Here is a 26,385-nt window from a genome sequence, read left to right on the forward strand (position 1 = left end):
CATCTACAATACGATATATTGTTCATATATTGTCTTGATAAGCAGTTCGTGTATTGTTGTACAATACAAAAACAATTCAAAGAACTGTATTTATTAGTGGCGAAAAGTATAGAATTTGTATTTTGTGTGGATTATCCCCCAACTTACCGGATATTCGTGCCAACAGTAGCAAAATAATTTTAACTCCTATAGAAGTAAAGATATTTACCATGGTTGCATTCGTCGTTACAGCTAATGTCAAGTGACTTCTACAAAACTACTTATTTTTACTTTTTGAATGTTTTTCACCAACATTTCTTGCTTTCTGAACTTGTTTTGTTTACTTCTTTTAGCCAAGCTACACAGAAAAAAGCAACAGTTGTTTTACGCGAAAATAGGAATTTGACCAAAATTGTAAGGTATAAAACCAATAAAAAACAATACAGTGTTCTGTTACAATATTATATTATTTTATTGTTTATATTGTTATATATTGTTTTTGAATTGTATATTCAAACAAGAATGATGTTGCTTCGACATTCAATTACAATACGCTGTATTGTATCCAATACGTTATATTGTACATGGATGGTTTAATCAATACACTGAATGATACGTTTTTATCCGGGTGGGATGAAATCTACTCGACGATCAAGTCTACCCAGTCTGCCCTATCTTCTTCTTCTTGGCATTTACGTCCTCACTGGGACAGAGCCTGCTTCTCAGCGTAGTGTTCTTATAAGCACTTCCACAGTTATTAACTGAGAGCTTTCTTTGCCAAAGTTGCCGAGCATTTATTTTTTGATTTGCAAATAATGTGTCCACTGAAGACAGCAACTCGTTTTGATGCAATCGAGCACATTTATTCGCTACCGCACTTAAGGCCCAAGTAAAAATGGTGCAAACGTCAAAACTGAAAAAGCATTTTTTTCTCTTTAAATAGACAAATCAAAGAAAATAAAAACACACAGCTCTTTCATTTGTCAAATGAAAAGACTGTGTGTTTTAATTTTCTTCGATTTATTGTTTTAAAAGGAGAAAACCGCTTTTTCAATTTTGACTTTTGTACCATTTTTACTTGAGTCTTAAAAAAGTGTCTACGATAGTCCAGTGGTGAAAGAAATGCGCAATAAAACACCATATTTGACTCCTCTTAGTTATGCCTTATGGAAAATGCTTGAAATAGCTTATTTTTAGATTTCAATCGATTATTATTCTTGACTGATATTAATTTTTGTTTTGAATTTAATAATGAAATCGCAATCGCAATCAGTTAGCAAAAATGTTTTCGAGTTTATCAAAATAAATTATTATTAAAGCTACACTTTATTTTATTAAATTTAGGGGAGGGATTATTAGAGTATGTTTAAGAGAATATTATTAAATTTTGACTAAAAATTCGGGAACACATTTTTTTCAAAACCGGCTTGTACTTGTGCTTGTTTTGTACCGGCTTGTAGGTTTTAGTTATTTTTCGTGTATTTTGCTAGTTTATTTTTTAACTGTTTAATAATATTTATAGGTTAGGGATTTATCTTGGATGTTTTTCTTTTAAAATAATGTTAACGCTATTTCTACTGTAACAGTTTACCCTTACATAATAGAATATTTTGGTGATTTCCATGAATTATCATTTTTATAAACCTCTAAAGAACATCTTATCAAATCAATACAGCAAATGCTTCTTAAATTTATTTTAAAACACCTTTTCCTAGTGGATTCTTCATCTTCTGGATGTATAAATATTGAAAGCATAATCATCATCCACAAGCTGCGTATCGTACTATACCTTGTCTTCATTGTGTTGTGTAAATGTTAAGAATTTATTTTTCGTTAAAGAACGAAATCATATGTTTGGGGAAAATTGCTCCACAAATATAAAAACCAATTGTAGAATGATTGTCATCAAAGCTGATTTTCAGGTCACATAATCTCACATTCGCTAATGTTTGCAAAGAACATGGCACAAATGGGCGAATAACTGCAATATATTTCACATTGCCAGTTTTCTTCAAATCTAGTGAAATATTTTTAAAATTTTTAAAAATTGAGTAGACATGTGATTTAGGCCTAAATTTAAACGTTTGGCACTAAAATCGAGACCTGGCTTTAGGACCCTATTCGAATGTTTTTTTTTACAAAGTTGCAAAGAACAAAATTGAAATTGATCTGTGGTATGGTAATTATAAAGAAATAACAATGAAACACTTCTAGAGAACTGCAACACTTCTAGAGAATTGCAACAACACATACGACAAACAGCATGCACTCAAAAACTTGATCTTTTTCGGGTTCCGTAAGTCTGGGTTTAATAACTATGATATAGTTTTCAAACTATCTAATTTTGTATAGATTATTAAATTTCAGTTGCATTTTTAGTTTGAAACGGAGTTATATATTTCCACTGATGGAGGGAGATTACTTACATTACCTTTACATTCCATGTAACAAGAAGGGGATTCATTCACATTTTATAAGCCCTAAAGAGCCCAAATAGCCGTAGCGGTAAACGCGCAGCTATTCAGCAAGACCAAGCTGAGGGTCGTGGGTTCGAATCCCACCGGTCGAGGATCTTTTCGGGTTGGAAATTTTCTCGACTTCCCAGGGCATAGAGTATCTTCGTACCTGCCACACGATATACGCATGCAAAAATGGTCATTGGCATAGTAAGCTCTCAGTTAATAACTGTGGAAGTGCTCATAAGAACACTAAGCTGAGAAGCAGGCTCTGTCCCAGTGGGGACGTAACGCCAGAAAAGAAGAAGAAGAAGCCCTAAAGAGCAAATAATTTGTTACATTGTCGTAGTACACCGCAACATAACCTGCAATATATTTTTTTTATTTCGTCAAGATAACAATACTGCTCTCGCCACAAAACGTGTTTGTTTATTTTGCTCGATAGGTAGACGATTTGACGGCTCAATAGGTATAGACTTGGTTTCAGTCGTCGCGCAACTCTCCATTCATAGACTCTGCAACATAATCATAAATTTCTGAAGTTTAGTTAATCTGTGACTATTCGTGTTTATGAGTGTAGGTTGTGTTGACAACAAACATATTTTGTGTGCACAAAATAGTCACAAAATATAGTCTGACGCAAACGAATGCAATGGACCAATGCACGAGTTCACTTATTTGACGTTTGAGCGGTGCCGTGTTATTTATGTGACCATGGAAACCCGTGAATTCGGCACCGCTCAAACGTCAAATAAGTGAACTCGTGCACTGGTCCATGGCGTGGGGCACTTAAGCCATTTTCAAAAGTTGAGCATAGCATAACCGAAATGCTGCGGTGTAATCGGCGTTCGACCAAAACGAACAAGACCTGTTGATCTTTTCCCTTCTTCAGCTCCTTTTGGCATCTTCTTTCGCTTCGTGACACTTTTCGTTCGGTTCGTTGTCCGTTCTCAATCGTAGTTCGCCATCATCCATTATTTTCCAGTTTTGCCACCAGTGATTCGTGAATTAGGTGCTAAAAAGTTTTGTTTATACATTCCCTGGCCTAATTAAAGTCGGTTTATTTTTGGAAGAAAGGGCGTTGCGCTCGTGTAATAGTTGAAATCGGGACTTTTTCTGGATAAGCAACAACGGAAACGAGTCCTGGGGATGATTCTTTCTGACTGACCTTCACCTGGAGCCAAAACAGTGGAAACAACAAAGAAACCCTGAAAATCGTTCATCCGAATCGAAAGTGCCAAAAAAAATAATTTGATTCGAAATAATCAGCTTGGGGCGAATTTAAAACGGTAAGTGCGTGTGTTTGATAATTTCGCACAGCAGAAACAAAACGGGGTGGAACCCGCTTATCAGCGAATGACGATCGACGACAAACAGTAAAACAGTTTTGTCCAGCTGGTTCTTTCTGCTGGTGCTTTGGTTACGTATCCCGAGCAGGGTATGAAATCTACACGATATCAAATTTGATTCTTCACAGATATTTTGGATTTTTCTTACAAAATTTGGTTTTTAGTGTTTATAACAAAAATGTACCTGGAGTTCTTGGCTCATTGCCCGAGCAGGGAATGCAATATGTTAATATTCTGATAGAGTTAATAACAATCATAACAGTATATGAGATCAAAATTTTGTGTAAAAATAAACAGAACAATAACAAATTTTGATAGCATTAGATAAAACCAAAATTTGATCATAGTGGGGCCCTTTTCGACTTTAAATCCTTCTGTAAGATTATATTATTTCGTGGTTACTTAGTTTACACCTGTTTTTTTCAAGTTTTCCTCAAGTTGGCCAAACTTTCCAACTATTCAATTCAATGAGCGTTGTAAATATAATGTTAACATATAGGTATGTAATATGGTTCTCTGACTCGATATCAAGATACAGAATATCGAGTAAGGGAGAGATAACTGTAACTCAAACACAAAATACAGAAACAGTTATCTATACATGTGAGATTGTGAATTAGAACAACCCTAAGATCATCTGAATTTTTCTGAGTGAGCTCTATATTTTCTCCTTTTGACCATAAGTGACTCTCTTACTCGAAGTTTTGTTAGAGATTGTATCAAGAGGACAGTCAGTAGACAGAAGTGCTAAGGACCGGTCCTCTTGCGATACGCGGCTTTCGAATAAATCGTTGAATTCAAAGTTTCGTATTCACCCTTCATAGTTAGTCCGAAAATTCCATTCCCTAGTACGGTTTCGTGGTCGGATTTTAGTGTAAAGCTAATAATTTTTGGGGGCTCGTCCGGGAAATGGAAAGCGCGACGGTCGGACATAGTGCTAAAAACGCTGAAATAGGAAGTGGTTAGATAATTATCCACTCCACAACGTGTATTAGCACCCAGAAGTGATTATACGGTGCTCCACAAAAATCTGCGAAGACAATAGTACAAAGAACAATAGCTCGAAATTTGTGGAGTTGGTTTCTATCTTCTAAACCTTGAACAAGTGCAAATAAGAAGAAGGAAAGGACAACCCTTACGGAAACCATTCGTTCCCTCCACCACACCCACAGAGTATGAGTAATCCGCCACCAATGAGTGACCATCCGGCCAGTACGTTCGCTCAACTGGTGAATCAGTTGAATTTCTCTAATATGACGATCGCAAACCTCTCTCAGCAAGTTGGCGAAATGCGTGCTGAACTGCAGGCGTTGAGGGCTGACAATAATCACTTGTCGAACGAACTTCTTGTAAGCCGCACTTATCCAACGCAGCCGATGGCCAGTACTCCAAATCGTAATCGTGATAGGTGGAGTGAAAGTGTGCACGGCGATCTTGATTATGAAAACGATCAAAGGATCGTTGATGGTGGTGCGGTGCGTAGAGAGGCTCTTAGCTCTATCGGTGAAAATGCGATGAACGAAGTGGAAAACGGTGCTTTGGATGGTGGAGAAAATGGATGAGTGCGTCGTGAACGAAGATTTTCTGACCACGACAGAAGACAAACCACCGGAGAGCAATTACTTACGGCTACGGAAGTAGAATCCGCCTTCTATGAGTTTAGTGGTACGGAAGTGTACTCCGTTGAAAAGTGGATAAGTGATTTTGATGAAATGGCTGATTCTATTGGGCTAACGAATTTGCGAAGATTTGTGCTAGCGAAAAAAAAAACTAACTGGTTTGGCGAAGTTATTTTTGGGCACTGTAAGCCATATCACTTGTTGGAACATGCTAAAAGAGTATTTGCTCGAAGAGTTTCAAAAGAAAGAGAACAGTGCGGTCGTTCACGAAACATTACGCTCACGAAAGAGAAAAGTTGGTGAAAATGTGCTAGAGTACTTTTTGGTCATCCGTGAGATCGGAGCGAAAGCGAATTTGGATTTCGATGCCATGATGACCCATACTATTAACGGCATTAACGACAACGGACCAGACAAGACATTGCTGTATGGTGCGAGAACCAGGGAAGAGTTTCGAGAAAAGTTGCGCATGCATTAAAGCTTGAAGGACTCTAAGTTTGGTAGAGAGGGTAGGCAACACAATCCGCCGAAACACAAACAACAGAAACTCCTATTCTAGGCCTGCGGGAAGCAAGTCAGGCACTGCAAGGAGCACAATTTGTTACAGATGTGGTTTTGAAGGGCACATGGCTAAGGACTTTGTAAAGAAATTGTCTCATGGAGCTGTTAATGTGTGCCATTCTTTACCGGTGCCAATGAAGGGAACTTTCATGGAAGTGAAGATCAACACGATACCAGTGAGAGCGTTTTTCGACTCTGGCTCAAATGTTTCGTTGATGCGCGCGGATTGGGGAGATAAATTTGGTTTGTCAGTGAACACTAAGGAAAGTTAAAGAAGTTAACCACTCTCGATGGATCGGTGTGGACGATGGGTACCGTTTGTTTGGAAGTTGAAGTGGAAAATATGATTCTCCCAATCGTATTCGACATCCTCGAAGCGAAAGAAATGCCTCAGCCAGTTCTAATCGGAAGAAATATGCTGCTCCATGGAGATGTAAATGTTACGGCGGAAGGAGCAAAATTTCAACCGAAGGATGATCATTTTGCCATGAGAATTATGGTAGAGGATGGTGGTGACGAAGCATTGGCGCACATTGAAAATTCGGATATTCGTGAAGAAGTTAGAAAAGTGACCACCAGTTATTTTCCACAAGCGGTAGTGAATACAAAAGTAAATCTCAAGATCGTGTTGAAAGACGAGTCTCCTATTCAGCAGCTACCTCGAAGATTAGCCCCGTTGGAGAAAGATATCGTACAAAACCAAGTGGACCAATGGTTAGAGCAGGGAATCATCCGGCCTAGCGCCTCGGAGTTCAGTAGCCCGATAGTGCTGGTGCATAAAAAGGACGGGAGCAGACGACTTTGTGTCGATTATCGTCGTATCAATAAAGTAATAGTGCGTGACCATTTTCCCATTTCGCTTATCGAAGATATTATCGATGATTTACACTCGGCTAAGGTTTTCACGACGTTGGACTTGGAGAATGGGTTTTTCCATGTTCCAGTGGATGAAGATAGTGTGAAGTACACCGCATTCGTAACTCCTTTTGGGCAATTTGAATTTCTGAAAACGCCGTTCGGGTTATGCACATCCCCTACCGTTTTCCAAAGATTCATTAATGAAGTGTTCCGTGAATTGATACGAGAGAAAATAGTCGTGATCTATATTTACGATTTGCTTATCCTCGCTAAAAACGAAGAAGAAGGTTTGCGTCGATTGAAGATGGTGTTAGACATAGCTGCGAAGAATGGATTGCGTATTATTTGGAAAAAGTGTCAGTTCTTGCAGCGAAATATTGAGTATCTCGGTTACAACATCTGTGATGGAGAAATTCGCCCAACATCGGAGAAAACTGAAACTGTGATGAAGTTCCCAGAACCCAAATGCTATCGTGAAGTTCAACAATTCCTGGGGCTCACCGGATACTTCCGGAAGTTCGTTGAGGGTTACTCCATTATAGCTAAACCTCTTACGGATTTACTTAAGAAGGATGCATTTTTCGTGTTCGGTTCTGAACAGCGTGCTGCAATGGAGACGTTAAAGTCAGCTTTATGTTCCAGGCCTGCCCTAAGTTTGTACCACCCAAACGCAATGACCGAGCTACACACCGATGCCAGCCGGATTGGATTCGGTGCCATCCTTTTGCAAAAGTTTCCAAGTGAATCCATTTTCCATCCCGTGTATTTTTACAGTAAAAAAACGTCCCCAGCAGAAGCAAACTATCCGAGCTATGAACTCGAAGTGCTTGCCATTGTATCGGCATTGAAAAAGTTTAGGGTGTACCTTTTAGGTATCCCATTCAAGGTTGTAACAGACTGCGCAGCGTTTAAGATGACCATGAAGAAGAAGGAAATAGCACCACGAATAGCTGGATGGGCATTAATCCTGGAAGAGTATGAGTACACAATGGAGCATCGACCTGGATTGAAGATGAGGCATGTCGATGCCCTTAGCCGTAATCCAACAGTCCTACTATTGGAAACGAACGTAATTGAAATGATCAAAGCAAGACAGCGTCGAGACGAAAAACTTGGAGCAATTATCAAAGCGCTGGAAGTAGGAAACTACGGTGATTACTTCACGGACCATGGAATCCTGTATAAGAGCTTCAACGGTGGAAAACTACTAGTGATCCCCAGTGGAATGCATAATACTGTGATTAGGAGTGTACACGAACAAGGACATTTCGGGGTGAAGAAAATGAGTGAGTTGATCATGCGAGAGTATTGGATCGATGGCCTAGCTTCAAAAGTGGAGAAATACGTCTCGAACTGCGTTCCGTGTATTTTGGCTTCGCGGAAAATGGGAAAGAAAGAAGGCTTTTTGCACCCTATCCCCAAGGACGAGGTGCCGCTCTCGACCTACCACGTTGACCATCTCGGACCACTAACGGCTTCGGGAAAACAATATCGGTACATGTTTTCAATAGTTGACGCTTTCAGCGAGTTTGTGTGGCTGTATCCAGTGAAAACAACGACAACGGACGAAGTGTTGAAAAAGTTGGAAGTTCAAAAATGCATATTTGGTAATCCCAAGCGCATCATCTCCGATAGAGGATCCGCCTTCACCTCAACAGCCTTCACAAGTTACTGTGCAGAAGAAGGCATCGAACATCCGTTGATTACCACTGGTGTTCCACGAGGCAACGGGCAGGTGGAGAGAATCCACGGTGTTGTGATACCAGCATTGGCAAAGCTATCGATAAATAACCCGGAACATTGGTATCGGCATGTAGGCGACTTGCAGCGGTTCTTGAATAATAGTTTGCAAAGAAGTGTCGGTCGAACCCCATTTGAAATGCTGTTTGGGACAAAAATGCGTTCGCCAGAAGATGTGAAACTCGCCGAGGCGGTCGAACAGGAATGGACAAAATTATTTGATGAATCCAGAGATCAATGCCGCATCGACGCCAGGAAAAATATCGAAAAGACTCAACAAGGTATGAAGAAGCAGTTTGACCGAAATCGTAAGGTTGCCGTTGAATATGAGGTTGATGATCTCGTCGCCGGACCCAGTTCGGCTCTCATCTGAAGATTTCTCCCAAGTTTTTCGGACCGTATTGAGTAACAAAGAAGAAACGTAACGAGCGTTGTGAGGTGGAAAAAGTCGGAGTACACGAAGGACCCAATCGTACTTCAACTTGCGCCGAATTTATGAAGCGATTGGAAGATTGTACCACCGACGATGAAGCTGCCGAGGACGAAAACGGGCCGTCACCATCCGGGCAGGTGTGAGATTGTGAATTAGAACAACCCTAAGATCATCTGAATTTTTCTGAGTGAGCTCTATATTTTCTCCTTTTGACCATAAGTGACTCTGTTCATGTGTACAACAACCCCACCAGATTACAACTCTGTCACCCCCAGCTGATATCACCACAAAAATCTAACGGTCAACGGTGGCAAGATAGTCGGCTGGCTATTATATGATTGAGCCTCATAGATCTCCTAAACCAAGCAGCGATACAGTCGAGCCATCCATCACATACCGGATTGGGAGATGAGAACGACCATTGCAGAGCTCGCTCACCGTACGATCTCCAGCATCCACAAAGATGCACAAATCATCATCATCATCATCATTACCATCATCACAGCTATAGGAGTGATAAGGAGGATCGATAACCCACTGATAAGAACGGTGAGAATCTCTCCAAGGCCGACGAAGAAAATCATCGCATCGCAGCTTCGGAGGACTAACGGAGCAGACTATTCGGAGCGATGGACAGTCCACATCCAGCAGGTCACCGATGCACACGGGCAGCGGACCTACGGCCGGTTTATCATCCGATCAATTTTTAATTCGTTTGTAATTGTGTTAGTGTTTAAGTCAAAAATTAAATTAACAGTTTTAAGCGTAATAAACCGAGTTTAGCATGTTAGCTACTAGTTTAAATAAAGTGCCGTGTAATCAGCTGACCGCCGCGAGTTGAATTTATTCGATTGGTCCAGGCAAACTCCAGAAACGGCCAATGTTTGAAGACTGGACAACCACGCTGTGAAGTGCATGCAACGGTTTCTTTTGTGTGGCTGGAGCCAATTTATCCCGATGTTGGGGGCAGGATTCCCCATCAGTATTAATCACTGAGCTTAGACCGAAGGTAACCGCCCCTACCCCCTTCAGACTCTCTTACTCGAAGTTTTGTTAGAGATTGTATCGAGAGGACAGTCAGTAGACCGGTCCTCTTGCGATACGCGGCTTTCGAATCAATCGTTGAATTCAAAGTTTCGAATTCACCCTTCATAGTTAGTCCGAAAATTCCATTCCCTAGTACGGTTTCGTGGTTGGATTTTAGTGTAAAGCTAATATACCGTGAAGTGCCCTAATTCAGCGCATTGCCTAATTCCGCGCATTTCATACAAAATTATTTACATATGGAAATACACATCAATACTGCAGCAACTTTTAACGCCATTTGATGCTACTTTGATTTAGAATAAGTTTGAATCACAAATAAAAGCAAATAGAGCAATTTTTTGCGGCGTAAAAAAATAATCAGTGGAGGCCCGTCTGAGTAGACGCCATTTTTTCAATTTCCTTAGCGTCCGTGCTAAGACTGTAGGACACAAACAAACGTGATTTCTATATTGAAAATGTTTCGTTATTTATGCAATATTCTATGAAACTACTTGCTACAGATGTGTTTCATGATGCTTCTATGAAATCTTATCAAATATTAGCATAATTATTGAGATTTATCCCAAAAAGTATTGCGCGGCATTAGGGCACGTCATTTTTCATAAGTCCCTAATTCCGCGCACTGCTATTTACAGAACAACAAACAAGTAAAACATGCTATATTGGTCTGCACAGCTGAATATTTATCTGAGGAAGTATTTTCATGCATAAATACGTTTCGCAAACAACCGGAATATCGGGAAAGCCCACTTACAGGAAAACTAGCGGCCGTTCAGAAACCACGTGGTCATTCATGGTGGGAGGAAAAGTTTGTCCAAAACAAAGGTCCATAAACAGGCCCAGATTGCCGTAGCGGTAAACGCGCAGCTATTCAGCATGACCATGCTGAGGGTCGTGGGTTCGAATCCCACTGGTCGAGGATCTTTTCGTAAAGGAAATTTTCTCGATTCCCAGGGCATAGAGTATCTTCGTACCTGCCACACGATATACACATACAAAAATGGTCAATCGGCAAAGAAAGCTCTCAGTTAATAACTGTGGAAGTGCTCATAAGAACACTAATCTGAGAAGCAGGCTTTGTCCCAGTTGGGACGTAACGCCAGAAAGAAGAAGAAGAAGAAACATTTGTTATTGCATGAACAGTGCAGAATACGAATATACAGACTTAAATTGTTTTACTGGAATCCGTGAAATTCAACGTAATACCAACAGCTGAAAATTTCGGTGAAATAAATTAACGAAGTATGGTAATTTTTACAGTTTTCGGTAAAATTTTACCGCAATCCGTTGAATTTCGACGGAATTACGGTGTTTTATTTTACCGGACTGATCAGCTGTTGAGATTACGGTGAAATTCATGGATTACGGTAAAATAATTTAAGTGTGTAGAGGTAGTCGGGGCGATTTCGCCAAACTGCCTATATTTTTTGAAATTTCTTCTGGAATAACATGCAACCCCAAAGCTGACAAAGAAAAGGAAAAAATATCAACGTCTCCGCAGTCGCGAAACGTCCAAATGCTGAAAAATTGAAAAGTATTGTTTGAATACAAATAAACTGAATAAACTATTATAAAATCCTCAGTGTTCGGAGCAGTTTTTCCAAAGCTGCTGATAAATCTAAACACAAGACTATAGTTATTTCAAATGTCTGCAACTTTTTCTGGCATAAAATTTCACTTCAAAGGCTTTTTATGTTTCGGTGTGATGCAATCGCAATTGCATATTTGCTGGGATGTTCATGTGAGGGTTTGCGCATGATTGATACAAACACAGAGGAATAAGTAAAAAACTCAGCAACGACAGAATAAGAAGACCGTCTTCGCGAGTCTCGTCTCAGGAAAAGACTATAACAAATGTTTATCCTTATTTCATGTGATAGTCAAAAAATTATAAAAAAGTCTACGTTACGGATCATACAAAACTTTACTTTTTTTTCATACAAAAAGTGTTGTGGAGGGGGGTAGGGGTTGAAAATGTTCAATTTCAGCGTTACGTAATGAATGGATGCTGCCTTATACAAAATTAATGTTAATTTGATTGTTTTGCAAGTGCGCGGAATTAGGCATTCTTCTGCGCGGAATATGGAAAAGCGTTAAAAAAATGCGCGGAATTAGGCAATTTCAACGAGTGAACTATTTCAAAAAAATCACAGTTGTATCGTGTGAATACAGTCTAGTTTATATTTTTGCCATAATCTAAAATAGATTTGCTAGCGATCCACCTATAAAGCTTTTTTGTTGATGCAATACTAATTTTTAATTAAGCATTTGAAATGTTTTATTCGTTAACTGCGCTGAATTACGGCACTTTACGGTACATGTTTAAAAATATACAAAATGATAACTCAAATTGTACTTAAAAGAAATACCTATCTGAAATATTATTTTGTAATCGAAAATAAACTTTGGTATCAATTTATTATAAGTATGTTCTCATTCGCTGCTCGGGATGCCATCTCTTTAAGCGCTGATTCTGCTTCTGTATGTGGTATTCGCTTTTTGCTGTGAACATTGATTCATTAGAATTCAGCACTGATAGAGAGAGCGACTTGTATGTCACGTTTTATGTAGGGCGATTGAATCATCGCATCGCTGTCGCGATTGGCAGTCCATACATAATGAGCGTTTAGAAACGACGTTCTAATTAAGGATCTACCCGCATCGATTTCGATTTTCTCGATTTTATGAGTTGCATTTATCTTCTTTTCGTTTCGATAGGGGATTGAAGCTTAGTTGAGTCTGCTGGTTGGGAATGCCGAGATTGTACGATGATGACGAAGCGCGGAGGCCAATCCTACAGCCGGACACGGACAGCGAGGAACCGACCTCGGGATCGAGAATTATACGCCAGAGCGACGACGATGAGCTGAGTCAGGGAAGGACGGGTTGTGGGACCAGTGCCTGCTGCAATCCCACTTCCGCTCTCCATCGGTTCATGGCCCTGATCTTGATGTGCCTGGTGGGATTCGGTAAGTTTTTTAGTGTTACCTATAAGCTTGAATGTTAATTCTCATGCCGTTTTCAGGATCGTACTTTTGCTATGATAACCCGGGAGCTCTACAGGACAAGTTCAAGTCAGACCTGGATCTCTCAACTACGCAGTTCGTGTGGCTGTACTCGATTTACTCGTGGCCCAATGTGATCCTGTGCTTCATCGGGGGCTTCCTGATCGATCGGGTGTTTGGCATCCGGTTGGGTACCATCATCTACATGTTTATCCTGCTGATTGGCCAGCTGATCTTCGCCACCGGTGGACTGATAAACCAGTTTTGGTTGATGATTTTGGGACGGTTTCTTTTCGGGTAAGTTTGCTTGTTTAAGCTTAGACTACACGCGCAATGCACGAACAAACATTATTGTAAATGTTGGACGAATGTTTACTACAATTGTGTAATTTATGCAGGTCTCTATTTAGTGACTTAGTTACTGTTTTTAATGAATCGTCGCTATAGTCTCTTTTTCACCAAACATGATCTCTGAAGTCACTATTTTCCTCTATCTGATTGCAGTGAATCCTGGTGCTAAATCCTAGAGACATCAGAGAAACCCACAGTGGCTCTCACGTGATTATTTTCCAAGAATTTCTTCTCAGATTCCTCGAGGTATGGCTTAAGGAATTTCTCTAGTGAGACCTTCAGATATATTTTTAGAAATACTTTAGGATAATCTTGAGATCTTCCACAATTTTTCCAGGAATTCATGCAGAATTCCTCCAGAATTTTTACAAGCAATGTCTAGAGGGACATCTCCAGAATATGCTACAAGGAATCCAATGCATCTACCTTCTAGTAACTTTCACAGGGTTATTCTGAAAATTTTACACAGATACTTTCCACCAATTTCTCAAGTTCCAAAGATTCTTCCAAGAAAATTCTAAGAGTTCTCCCACAGTTTTTGAATAAATTCGTTAAGGTATTTTTTTCCTACTTTATAGTTCTTTTAAATAATTCTCGAGTAATTTCTCAATTAAATTAGGCGGGGGTTCAAATTTGATTTAAGGTGAAGATGAATCGAAGCCAAACTTAAAATTTTCAAGTGCACAAATCTGGAGAACCGAACACCCGGTTGAGCTGAAAACCTAATCGATTGGTCATTACCAGCTAGGGACCATTCGATTAAGTTTTCAGCTTGAACGGATGTTTCTCCATATTTGTGCTCTTTAAAATTTGAAGTTTAGCGCAAATACTACAGCAATTATTCCGATCATTTTTCCAAACATTTCTTCAGGGTTTTTTTTATGTTTTGCCAGGAATTCCTTTAGACAATCCTACAGGATATTTTCTAGTGGATATTGTGATTATTTTTCAAATAATTTTCTTATCAATTTTTCTAGATAATCCACTAAGACTTCCTCAGGAATTGAATATTTTCAAAAATTCTTCAGGAATTTATACAGAAGTTACATCAAGATTACTATAAGATATTTAGCCTTTTTTTTTCTTTATTATTGAGATTTTCAGCCCTGGGCTGGGTCATCTCATGTGCATATAGAGAGGGGGTTGTTTAGGAAAAAAGGAAGCCTGGCTGAAAACCAGGGGGATGGGAACTGGCAGTTTTCGACAATACATAATTGTTTTTCTCTTATGACGAATCTCAAATTAGTGCTGTTGTATCGATTTCCGTCTCGTATCCGGGTACTTGCGAGGTCTGTGTCTGTTTGTTTCCGTGTTGCTTTTTCGACATTCATTGTTGCAGTTGAGGATATCTCTCGGGGCTCCGCGTCCTGCAGATTTTGAAAGTAGGTTCTACAGGTAGCAGTGCTGATTTAAGGTTCCACGTGCTTGGTTGATGCCTATATTGCGTCATAAATGTTCGTTTGTTTTAAAAATTTAAGCAGCTTGGCTTGTCTTTCTTTATCTCCACTTAGTGCTGTTTGAACACACTCAATGTCGTGTTCTCTTCGTAAGAACTCCAGAGTAGGACAACGCGCAATAAAATGTTCCACGGAGTTGTGGGTGTGGCAGGTTTCGCAAGATATTCTGAATCCGTCCCCATTGGCTCCCATATTATGGGAGAGTCTGGTATGTCCCGTGCGTAATCGGGAAAGGACAATTTGGTCCCTTCGTGATGCTATGTCGTCCCATCGTTCAACATTAGGTTTGATTTTCCTTGCAAAAGTTGTTTGGTCTTGATGCCAACGAAGAGACCATGAGTCCACATTCTTAACCCAAAGCCTTACGTCGTCTACCGGAGCTTTAGGTGTTAGTAGACGGCTTTGTCTACCCCGATTTGCCAGCAGGTCCGCCTGTTCATTACCGTGTATTCCACAGTGGCCTGGTACCCACATAAAGGATACGTCAATTTCTAGCTCGTCCAGGGTACGTTGTATCCGTTGTATGAAAGGGTGCTTGTTCATCGGGGATTCAATGGCCTGTAGTGCACTGGCTGAGTCGGTAACTACCAAGATCGATGTTGTGCTCGGCTGGGTCACCGCCCGGAGGATCGCTGCTGCTTCCGCCGAGAAGACAGAACAGATCTTCGGCAATTTATGGGATTCACTAATATTCTTTCCAAAAATGCCAGCGCCCACTGAGTTGCTTTTCTTGGAACCATCCGTGAACCTGACGTCCGCGTGTTGGTACTTTTTTCCGATCAGCTCATTGAAGTGGCCCTGCACTTCGTATGGAGTAGCAATTCTTCTGTTTGTTTGTCGACAATCATCGACAGTTGGAATTTTTGCCAACCAGCTTCTTGGCCCGACGCGGTGGAGCCCAGCCACCGGGGGAAGCCGGTAATTGGCCACGCTTTGCAGGGTACGGTTGGCTTGATCGGGAAGGAAGCCAGCAGACCCGTTACCTCTGGTACGTTCTAGGAAGCCAATAGCTCGGTTGCAGAGTGCAGATGCTATTTTGTACTCAAGTGGCAATATTCCAGCTTCCGAACAGGCTGCGAGAGCAGGTGTGGACGGCAACAGACCTGAGATAATTCTAATTGCTTTATTAAAAGTTGGCTCAAGCATGCTTAGAAGGGAATCGAGAGCACGGCTGGTGATTTCGATACCGTACAGAATCTTGCTAACAATAACGGCGTCAGCGACACGGAATCTAGTGGTCCGATCACTGCGTGTTCTTCGCCCAGATATCGCCCTTATAAGGTTCAGTCGGTTTGAACAGCTGTCTTTTAAATTTTTAAAATGTTTCTGGAAGTTAAGTTTCCGATCTAGGGTCACACCTAATATTTTAATGGCCATCCGCATTGGAATTGCATTTCCATTGATTGTCACTGGTCGTTTTGGTGGTAGGTGATTGGACCCACAGATATGCAATCTAGCACACTTCTCGGCTGCTATATCAAAACCGTTTCGAGTCGCCCACTTAACGACGGCAGTTACGGCTGCTTGTAGCTTCCTTCGGATTAGCTTTGGGTGCTTACCCGCTACCAATAATAGTACGTCGTCGGCGTACACCAAAATGAAAACGCCCGCCGGAAGCCCGATGAAGACGCTATTCATAGCTATAAGAAATAGGGTTACAGCTATGACCGAGCCCTGAGGCACTCCGGTTTCTTCAGGGACCGTTTTTGATCGGTGATTACCAACAGTAACCTGAAAGGTACGGTGCGACAAGTAGTTTTGCAGGAATTTCAGCATATTGCCAGTAATCCCCCAACTAGCTAATTGCTGCAGTACTCCGAGCATCCAAGCTCTATTGTAAGCTTTGGCTAAATCCAAAGACGCTAATTCTACATGCTCATTTTGCTTCATGGCGTCATCCAGGATCTGTCCTAATGAAGCCAGGTACGTGCCAGTTCCGAAACCGGAACGAAACGCATGCTGCCCGGGGGCGAGCTTCCGGCCAGATTCGAGGAATTCGATTAGCCGACGGTTCTCCATCCTTTCCATCACTTTTGCTGCGCAACTGGTTAAGGTGATTGGCCGGAAATTACTGACCAAGTTTGTTGGCCCCGTTCCTTTTGGGATTGGGACCACTAACCCATGTTTCCATTGTTCTGGAAGAGTACCATTAGTCCACTCCCTATTGATACTTTCAAGAAGATGAGGTTTGCCGCAAGGCGGTAGATTTTTCAACATTGGGTACCCAATATCGTCGACACCTGCAGATTTCCCTTTGACCTTTCGAAGGGCAAAGACTAATTCTTCCATGGAAAACGGAGTGTTGAAGTCCTGTCCTCGGTCCGGCGGTATGTTCAGGTCTGCGATTGCTGTTCCAGCGGTCGGATGATGCTTGAGAAAGGTTTCATTGTAGCGCTGTATGGACGAGGCATCCTTAAAAAAGTCTGCTAATGCGTCCGCAATGATGGTCGGATCCCTTGTAACGGTATTATTTATTTTCAGGGCAACACCTTTGGATCGCCTCTTACCCTGAAGGCTATTAAATCTGTTCCATATTTCGGTCGCGGATTGACTGTCATTTATGCCATCGAGGAATGCTGTCCATGATTTTTCCTTGGCTTCTCGTATAACTTGACGGCAGGTGTTGCGAACCTCATGATATCGGTTTATGGCTTCGGTTTTGTTAGGGTGCCCATCGGGAAGCCGCTTGCAGGCTCTCAACGCTTTTCGTCGTGCCTTGATCGCATTTTTGGTGTCGTCCGACCACCAATGTAAGGCTCGTCGTCCAGGTTTGGAACTGGTTCTAGGTATTGTATCGGTTGCTGCACTGTTAATGATGGCGGTAAGGTCCATAATATTCGATGTAGGACATGCGTTGAGTTTACTCTCTACTGTTTCTTGGAAGCTATCCCAATCGGCAGCCTCGTATTTCCACCTCGGGCGCCTGGACGTTTCCGGCACTATGATGTCAGCTAGAGACAGTAAGACAGGATAGTGATCACTTCCATGCAGATCTGAGTCAACAGACCAGGAGAACCTGTGGCCATAGCGCGAAGAAACCAGTGAAATATCGATTGCAGACTCTGTGTTCCCACGCATAAAAGTAGGAGAACCGTCGTTGAGGAGAAGAAGCTGATGTTTGTTAACAATGTTCAGGATATTTGAACCGCGGTGACAATTTTTACCGCTACCCCAGGCACGGTGGTGGCCATTGGCGTCTCCCATCAGTAACATCGGTTCCGGGATTGTTCTAATTATCTCCTCTAACTGCTTTTTAAAGTTCGACAGTTTACCGTTTGGTAGGTAAAACGACACGATCGATATAGGAAAGGGCCATGATAATCGAACTGCTACTATTGGCAGTTCAGTGTTTACATGAATCTCGTCGGCTGGTATTTCGGCGGCTATTCACACAGCTACAGACCGGTATAGGTTTGTTCCACCTTTGGTGTACCATTTGTAGCTATTACTGAGGGTCTTATTTATAACACTGCGGAACACGTTTTTGTCTCCAGCACCAAAATACCGCTATTCACTTAATTAAGGGTTGCTGAATCCATTGCCGTTTTCAAAAATATCATAGCACGTCTAGTTTTTGAAATATTAACTGTTGAAAATGCAAAAAATGGCTATTTCAGCCAACTTGCATGCAAGTTTGCCAGCTTGTAAGGTAATATATTGGCTTAATTTGCAACAGAATTCAAACTGTATGTGTATAACAATACTTATCATCAAAGTTTGTGATTCTTTCGATGCGGAAAAGTTATTTTTGATGGTTTAGAGAATTGTTGTATTTTGCCATATAGAAGAAACGAAGAATTTTGTATAGAGACTGCAAGCATGTTGAAAAAATCGGTTTAATCGAAATTTAATCGTGCAATTTCAATCAAATTATGTCTGAAATGAAAGTTCAAGTTCTATTTTGCATGTTTGGCGGATTAGATCCCAAAAAGTTTTGATAAATCGTACTTTAAATTTCATGTAAACATGAATAAAACCAGTGTTTTATGCAACTTTGGCGGCCCGTAGCTAAAAATTGTGACGTGCTTGAACATTTCTGAGAATGGCACCAGATTCAGCAACACCAAATCTACTAGAGACACATAATTTGATCCTTGAGACACGCAAAAATGTCATTTTTGTTACGCTGTGTAATCGTTTGAGTGGCTCGGTGGATTTCTTGCAAGGCGAGTGCCGTAGGTCGCATCTCGTGCACAAGTAGCTCCAGGCCAGGCAGATTATGGAAAAACCCATTGATATTCCACTGTATTGCGAAAATCCTGCTACTGGTTGTCTGTGATGGCGGTGATGTGCGACCTGTTAAATCTCTATCGGGCGCAAGCTCTGGCGTGGAACCCGCGACTGATGGAGGTGATCGGGTTGCGACGGTGATGGGATTTCTATGTGGTGCCTTTACAGGATTTTTTGACAGGAGAGTAGATTTGTGACCAGGATTTGTGGAGCACCCGGGTACTATCAACGCTCGACGACCATAGCGGGAGCGATGCAAAATGTCATACAGGTGGGAATTGCTTACTTCTTCACTCAGGCAAAAATACTATGAATATTCTTTTTTTTTTTTTTTTTTTTTTATTAGTATCATTCCAAACATTACATTCATTTCTTATATCTAGGTGTTCTGTGTTATTTGACAACACTATCATCCTAATTTGGTAAAACAAATTTAAGATTTAATTAACATTTTGTTAACAACATATTACATTTCATTTGCCGTAGCAGTTCAGTTTTTTTTTACAGGTGAGTTGATTTCACCTGCTTATAAGAGAAAAAAAAATGTTTTTAATATACTTAACCTAACTTAACCTAAACATATAACGCATTAATCGTGGCAATAGAAGATTGTAACGATTTTTGCCTGAAATTATTAATTATTTTATTTGACATTTGTTCCAATGTTTCAACATTGGATATTCTATGTAACTCATTGGTACTATACCAGGGAGGAAGCCTCAGAATCATTTTCAAAATTTTATTTTGAATTCTCTGCAGAGCTTTCTTCCTGGTATTACAACAGCTAGTCCATATTGGTACAGCATACAACATGGCTGGCCTGAAAATTTGTTTGAATACCAACAGCTTGTTCTTAAGACAAAGTTTTGATTTTCTATTAATAAGGGGATAGAGACATTTTACATATTTATTACATTTGGCTTGAATGCCCTCAATGTGATTTTTGAAAGTTAAACACGCAGAGAAATATATTGTAAATGCAAAAGAATTCTGTATAGATTCAACAAATTTTATTGTAGACTCACGGCTTACCAGTATTTTTTATTGTTTCAATAAATATGCTCATTTATTCCTACAATAAATATTGTTGTTTCTAAAAATGCATCCAAGCAGCTAACTGTCAAATACAAAAAATATATTTTTTGAAACAATAATATCGGTTTGTTGGATCTATAAAAACGTTTTATTGAAGTAACTGAATGAGTCATATAGAAACAAAAAATAATAATTGTTGATTCAATAAACCATTTTTTTGAATTTAATTGCCCTTAACCAATGATGCAAAAGGCCTTTTTTATTAATGTTTTCTTGTTTATTACAAAATTAGCTTCTTATGTGATTATTAACCATGTTTATCAAATCACTTCATTTGTCTATTTGTGATGTTGTAGAATTTTGTGTTACGGTTGAAGAAATTACATCCGTGGGTAGTTCCTTGGTTCTATAGTTCACATCGAATATCATCAGCTGTTGTTGTGGCTGAATCACCCGGATGGCACATCCTGGAACAAATATGCAAATTGATTCATTTGTTAATATGTATTTTTGATAATTACCTTCTGCTTGTGCGATAGTTTTCTATCAGCCGCTTTAAATATATTTTCCATTTCTCCGTTATATAGGGAGCCGGATCCTATTCTTGGCACTTTTGATTCACTTCGGCAGTGGGTTTTTTGAAAGCTACTGAGCTCATATTTGGGCACAATATGCGTTCTATTGAATTGCTTCTTTTTGCAGAGTTTCAGACAATTCGGCCGAGAATAAACCCCGATGCCAAAATGAATCATGGAAGTGCCTAGTAGCTCTGCACCCTATATTGGCTGAAAATGTAATGTGTGATAAATAAATGAAATGTCGAAAGAAAGTATTAACTTACCTCAAATTAAAATATTACAGTGTCTGGAAAATATAAAATTTGCAGCAATCCAATAAAATCTGACTATTTTTTGCCGGATTCACTTTCAGCAGTATTAATTTCGTTCGCGTCACTTTTTCTCACAAAATCATGATGGCGACCGTAAATAGAAAATATTGTCGATTCTACAAATCACATTTGTAGAAATAAAAATTGTATTTTGTTGAAACGAAAATCGAGCATCATATTTTTATTCAACTAGAAATTTTGTTGGTTTTAAAATATGCTGGGTTAGAAACTAATATGCGAATGGATTGATTTGATACATACACGTTTTATTGATTCTAATCAATGGATTCTTAGTTTCAACATATTGAAATTATTCTGCGTGAATTCTTATCTAGCATGAGCCCTAGATACTTAACTTCATCTGACCAATTTATTGGAACCCCTCTCATCGTGACAACATGTCTACTTGAAGGTTTCAAATAAAGAGCTTTTGGTTTATGTGGGAATATTATTAGTTGAGTTTTGGAAGCATTAGGAGAAATCTTCCATTTTTGCAAGTATGAAGAAAAAATATCCAAACTTTTTTGCAATCGACTACAGATGACACGCAGGCTTCGTCCTTTGGCGGAGAGGCCTGTGTCATCCGCAAACAAAGATTTTTGACATCCCTGAGGTAGCTCAGGTAAGTCAGATGTGAAAATATTGTATAATATTGGTCCCAAAATGCTGCCTTGAGGAACACCAGCTCTTACAGGAAGTCTTTCAGATCTGGAGTTCTGATAATTAACCTGAAGTGTACGATTTGACAGATAACTTTGAATTATTCTAACAATGTATGTTGGAAAATTAAAGTTTTTTAATTTTACAATCAAACCTTCATGCCAAACACTGTCGAATGCTTTTTCTATGTCTAGAAGAGCAAGACCAGTAGAATAGCCTTCAGATTTGTTGGAACGGATCAAATTTGTTACACGTAAAAGTTGATGAGTGGTCGAATGTCCATGGCGGAATCCGAACTGTTCATTGGCAAAAATTGAATTTTCGTTGATGTGGGCCATCATTCTGTTCACTATGAATATTCATTATTTCCCCTTATGTTTATTAGCCACAAGAAATCGGTAAGTATTTCATTGATTCACCTTATGAATTGATCTGAATCATGCCAATGTGGTATCTTGCTTATTTCATAAAACAGCATTATGAAAATTGAAATAAAAATTTAAGAATTTCTTCTTTCAGCAGTATGAACTGCATTACTTTTTATGTCACATATTATTGTTTAATTATTCGTTATTATATTCATTTGACAATGCATTCCATTCAGAGTATTTACAGAAATTTCAATGCATTCTACTACCTAATTTTAGACAAATGATTAGCCAACGTGTGGAAATCTAATTTCTAACTATTATGCCGTATCGTGAGGATCACATTAATACGTAGCAAAGTATTATTGCACATCGAGCTGTGACGTGTCGAGGAATGAAAATTCGATTTTCACACGTTGGTTACCATTTTCTAAAACAGATATTGAACAAACTGGGAATGTAATTATTCGGACTACAATATTTACAAACTCAACCATTATTCTCCGTCTATTACAATCTCAATTTCCATTTTTGATTTGAAATTTTTTGAATTCCCGCGGTTATACATTGCTGAACTTCCTTTCAGAACTTCTGGAAAAGTGACACAGTATGTTGGATCTCAACGATGGCGGTGATTTCGAGCTGCAATTTTCATAATAACAACCTTATGAGTTTTTCACATTAGAGACAGCTATGTGAATCGTAGGGCGGCTTAATGAAATTGATATACGTTAATTAAGTATAACTAACATCGCAATTATGGTTTTCATCAAGCTAATATGAAATTCATAATAGCCTTATGATGTATGGTTTCATTAATGGAATGACTAATGAAAGCAATGAAAATCATAAGGCGCTCAATGAAATTTGTAAACTTTCATTATGTTCATCTATTTTTTCGATTATAATTATCATTCCAAAGGTATGGAATCCATATTAGCCTTCTGAAATCGGATTTTATGGAATTTTCAATGCTTCATAAGGCAAAATTTATGGAATTCGTTAATTAATTTGCCTGAGTGTTGGCCTAGGGGGGCAAAAAATCGTTCCTCGTTAGTGGGGCAGCCAACAGTTGTACATTGTTCTGATACACAATTAGTGTGTCGAGATGTTGCCATTTCAGGACTTTCTAGGACAAAAAACGGGCCAGTTGCGGACCCCGACAGAGCTCCACCAAGAGCAGGTCCCGATGTGGGACCCAGGCTTGGCAAAGATGAGGGAGCCGCAGGCTTGCGATTTGGGAGTTTCTGGACTTTTGTTGCTCCCAAAGTTGTCGATGGCGTGTAGGTGCGACACGATCCTCTTGGATTTCGTCTGGGAGGATTCTTGGTTTCGTCGTTGTTCTTCGGAGGATTGGGCGTCTTGGTCTTTGCCTTCTGATTGGTTCCCAGGGCACTGAATGTATTTTTCCATTGCTTGCATCCCTCGTTGTCCTTAGGGGAATAGGACATATGTCCATTTTGCGTCCCTCTTCCAACCCTGACAGAGCACCAGAGGTTATCCGCCGGTTCCGGTACAGCCAAGACTTCCGCACCGACGGGGCCCTGATTACCCGGACAGTATGTTGGGGACTCCGGGGGATAGGCACTGTGACCTTTGTGCGTCCCGGGGACAACAGTTACGCCAGGATGTCGAGGGTTGTCCGTTAGTTCCGGTAAGGGTGTATCGTCCGCACTAACGGGGCCCCGGCTGTCCGTGGCCCCTGTTGTCATCGTTTTCTTCGTTTGTTGTTCATTCGGAGGTTGTTCAGTTGGGGATTGCTCAGTCATCTCTTGGATGTCTACAGTCTCTGCGGTGAATTGCGGAGTGAAGATGGTAAGAGATAAGTTAATCTCGAATACTTAGGCTGTTGAGATGAGAAAGAACTGAGCATGTTCGTTTTTCTTTTTAGTTTCTAGCTTTACCTCCTCTTTTGCGGTTTTTACTTTTCCGCTTGGAGTCGGTGAGTAAGCAATTGGACTCGCCAGAGGGACTGCTATAGTCAGAACCGGAGTGGGCTCTTTTGGAAGGGTTTGAGGTGTGAGTTGCATTCGAAGTTCCTGTCTTCTTGGATATGGCCGAAGTCATGCTGTGGTCTGATACATTTCCATCATGCTCTTTTCCATTTGCCGGGCTTTTGTCGTTCTTTGATGCTACATTCGATATCCATTTTGTGACCCTTTCGGCCACTTTGGGGTCAAGAATCGACGATTCAATTGCGGATTCTTCGGAGGACGAATGAGAGGTCATAGTCACCATTTGATCCTGTGGTTCTGTTAGATCGACGATCGTTGGAGTATCTTGCTCACTTGGCGCCTTTTGGCTGCCCTGGAGTTGGGAAGTGATACGATTTTGCCGAGCAATATGTCTATCTTTGGCTACCAAAGCATCTTGTAGGTTCTTAACCGTCTCGGTGAGGGCAGCAACCTGTTTTATGAGATCCCCTATGGTTCCATGCTCTTTTGCGGTTTCGATGCGATTTCCTACATTATTGTTCTGCAGAGCTCGCTCCATATCGGCCATCCTTTGTTCTCGCGCTTCGGCATCTGTTTGCAGCTTTTTGATGGTATCCTTGGGACCCATGATTTCATGATCTTTGCTGGCATTAACGACTCCTGAAAAGGTGCCGCTGTTTCGACTGGCTCCTTGTCGAAAGTCGTACTCTCTACGAGCTTGTGGATACGATATGTCCATATCCACTCGTATTTGCTGAATGGCTGTCTCTTTCTCGTAAGCCGGACACTTTCGACTCGACACGGGATGTACTGCTTTGCAATGTTTGCAAGATGGTGTTTCAGTGCAGTGGTATCTCGGTTTCGACGTTGCATCGGTGCTTTCTTCCGAGTTGACTTTGGCACCGGCAGGTTCTTGGTCTTCAGGGTGGATTTTGCAGCAGCGACCACATACGCGATGAGTACTCGTACATCGCTTTCCCGTGTGGCCATATTCCCAACAGCGGAAACACAGCATAGGAGAAGGGTAATACTTCCGGGTTTTACACCGGGACCACCCAAAATCACCGTGGTCAGGAATGACGGTGCCTCTGACCGTGAGAATTATGGTGGCCGTGTTCTCTCGTTTGCCATCCTGTGTTCGTCGCGTAATCCTTTTCACCTCTTTAACCCCTTGGTCTGAAAGGTGCTCCAGTAAGTAGCCCTCACTCAGTCCAATAGAGTCATGGTTTGTCACCACACATTTTCTCTGGTTCAGGAACGGATGTTCCGTGATCCGTATCGGGGTCCTATCCTGGAGTTGTGTCATACGTAGCAGCCGATTAAATTGCTCCTTGCTTCGCACCTTCAGAACGTATGATAATCCCTTGTTCTCTTTGAAAGCCCCGAAAATAGGACCTCCAATTGCTTTTTCGACGGATAAGCGTAGGAGGAAGGGGTCCTGCGGCATCACACCAGCGATTGTTTTCATTTTTAGGTATTGCAGTTGTCCTGCGATACCTTCCGGGTCCATAAAATCAGGCAGTAGTTGGCCGGTATAGTCACCATTTTTCCGGTAATCTATACAACCGTAACCACCACCGGGGCCCCCTGGGTCCTCTGGATGTAGTGGTCGGCCGACAGCCGGCATTGTGCCGGCTGGCCTGGCCAGCGAAAGTACTCGACGATCTACTTTGCAATTTTGTACCGTCACTCGCCGGTTGGGAAATACTGCGATGCTGAGCCTAAGAAAGTGACTACTACTGCTTTAACACTTCACCGGAAAAGTTTTTTAACGTACAGTATTGGACAAAACATTTGCAACTTTTTCAATTTTCCATACAAAATGACCAACTTTGGTAAGCTAGATCTCAGTTATTTATGGACCGATTCTAATGAAATTTTCACAAAACATCAGATATAACTTGAATTTTAACATATATTTTTGAGTTATTTTTCCAATCACGAGTTTATAAGTAAAAACGGTTTAACTAAACTGTAATTTTCGTCGAAAAATTCAAAACTTTTTATCTAAGAATCTGATAGCCCTACACAAAAACTGTCTTCAGCAAACTTGTTCATCTTGTTAAAATCTACAACTTTGCTAAAGATACCATGAAGCTATTCTTTATATATGTTTAGTTATATCATTTATAAAAAATAGTCAAACAATTCACTTTAGTCAAACCGTTACTGCTTTTGAACTTGTTATTGGAAAAATCACTCAAAAATATATGTTAAGATTCATGTTATGTCTGATGTTCTGCCAAAATTTCATTCAAATCGGTTCATAAATTTCTGAGATATAGCTTACCAAAGTTGTTCATTTTGTATGGAAAATCGAAAAAGTTGCAAATGTTTTGTCCAATACTGTATATCGGTTCCTTTTCAAGCACCAATTTTTATTCGGGTCACTATGTCGCACACAACAGCAAAGC

At 40.4% G+C, this 26,385-nt stretch overlaps 1 protein-coding gene across 2 annotated transcripts in view; it reads left to right on the forward strand.

Annotated features, from left to right (window-relative positions):
* Positions 1–3,340: 3,340 nt before the first annotated feature.
* LOC5567335 (major facilitator superfamily domain-containing protein 1) overlaps positions 3,341–26,385 on the forward strand; it is a 55,496-nt gene continuing 32,451 nt past the window's right edge. The window contains exons 1-3 of one of the 2 annotated variants that reach the window (XM_001651708.2): positions 3,341–3,724; positions 12,761–13,011; positions 13,068–13,344. In XM_001651708.2, coding sequence (XP_001651758.1) covers positions 12,795–13,011; positions 13,068–13,344 — 494 coding nt within the window. In that variant the 5' untranslated portion in view covers positions 3,341–3,724; positions 12,761–12,794. The remainder of the gene's footprint in view (positions 3,725–12,760; positions 13,012–13,067; positions 13,345–26,385) is intronic. The other variant, XM_001651709.2, reaches the window with a different exon arrangement.

Source organism: Aedes aegypti, chromosome 2 (genome assembly GCF_002204515.2).
Source record: "Aedes aegypti strain LVP_AGWG chromosome 2, AaegL5.0 Primary Assembly, whole genome shotgun sequence".
NCBI classification, from domain to species: Eukaryota; Metazoa; Arthropoda; class Insecta; order Diptera; family Culicidae; genus Aedes; species Aedes aegypti.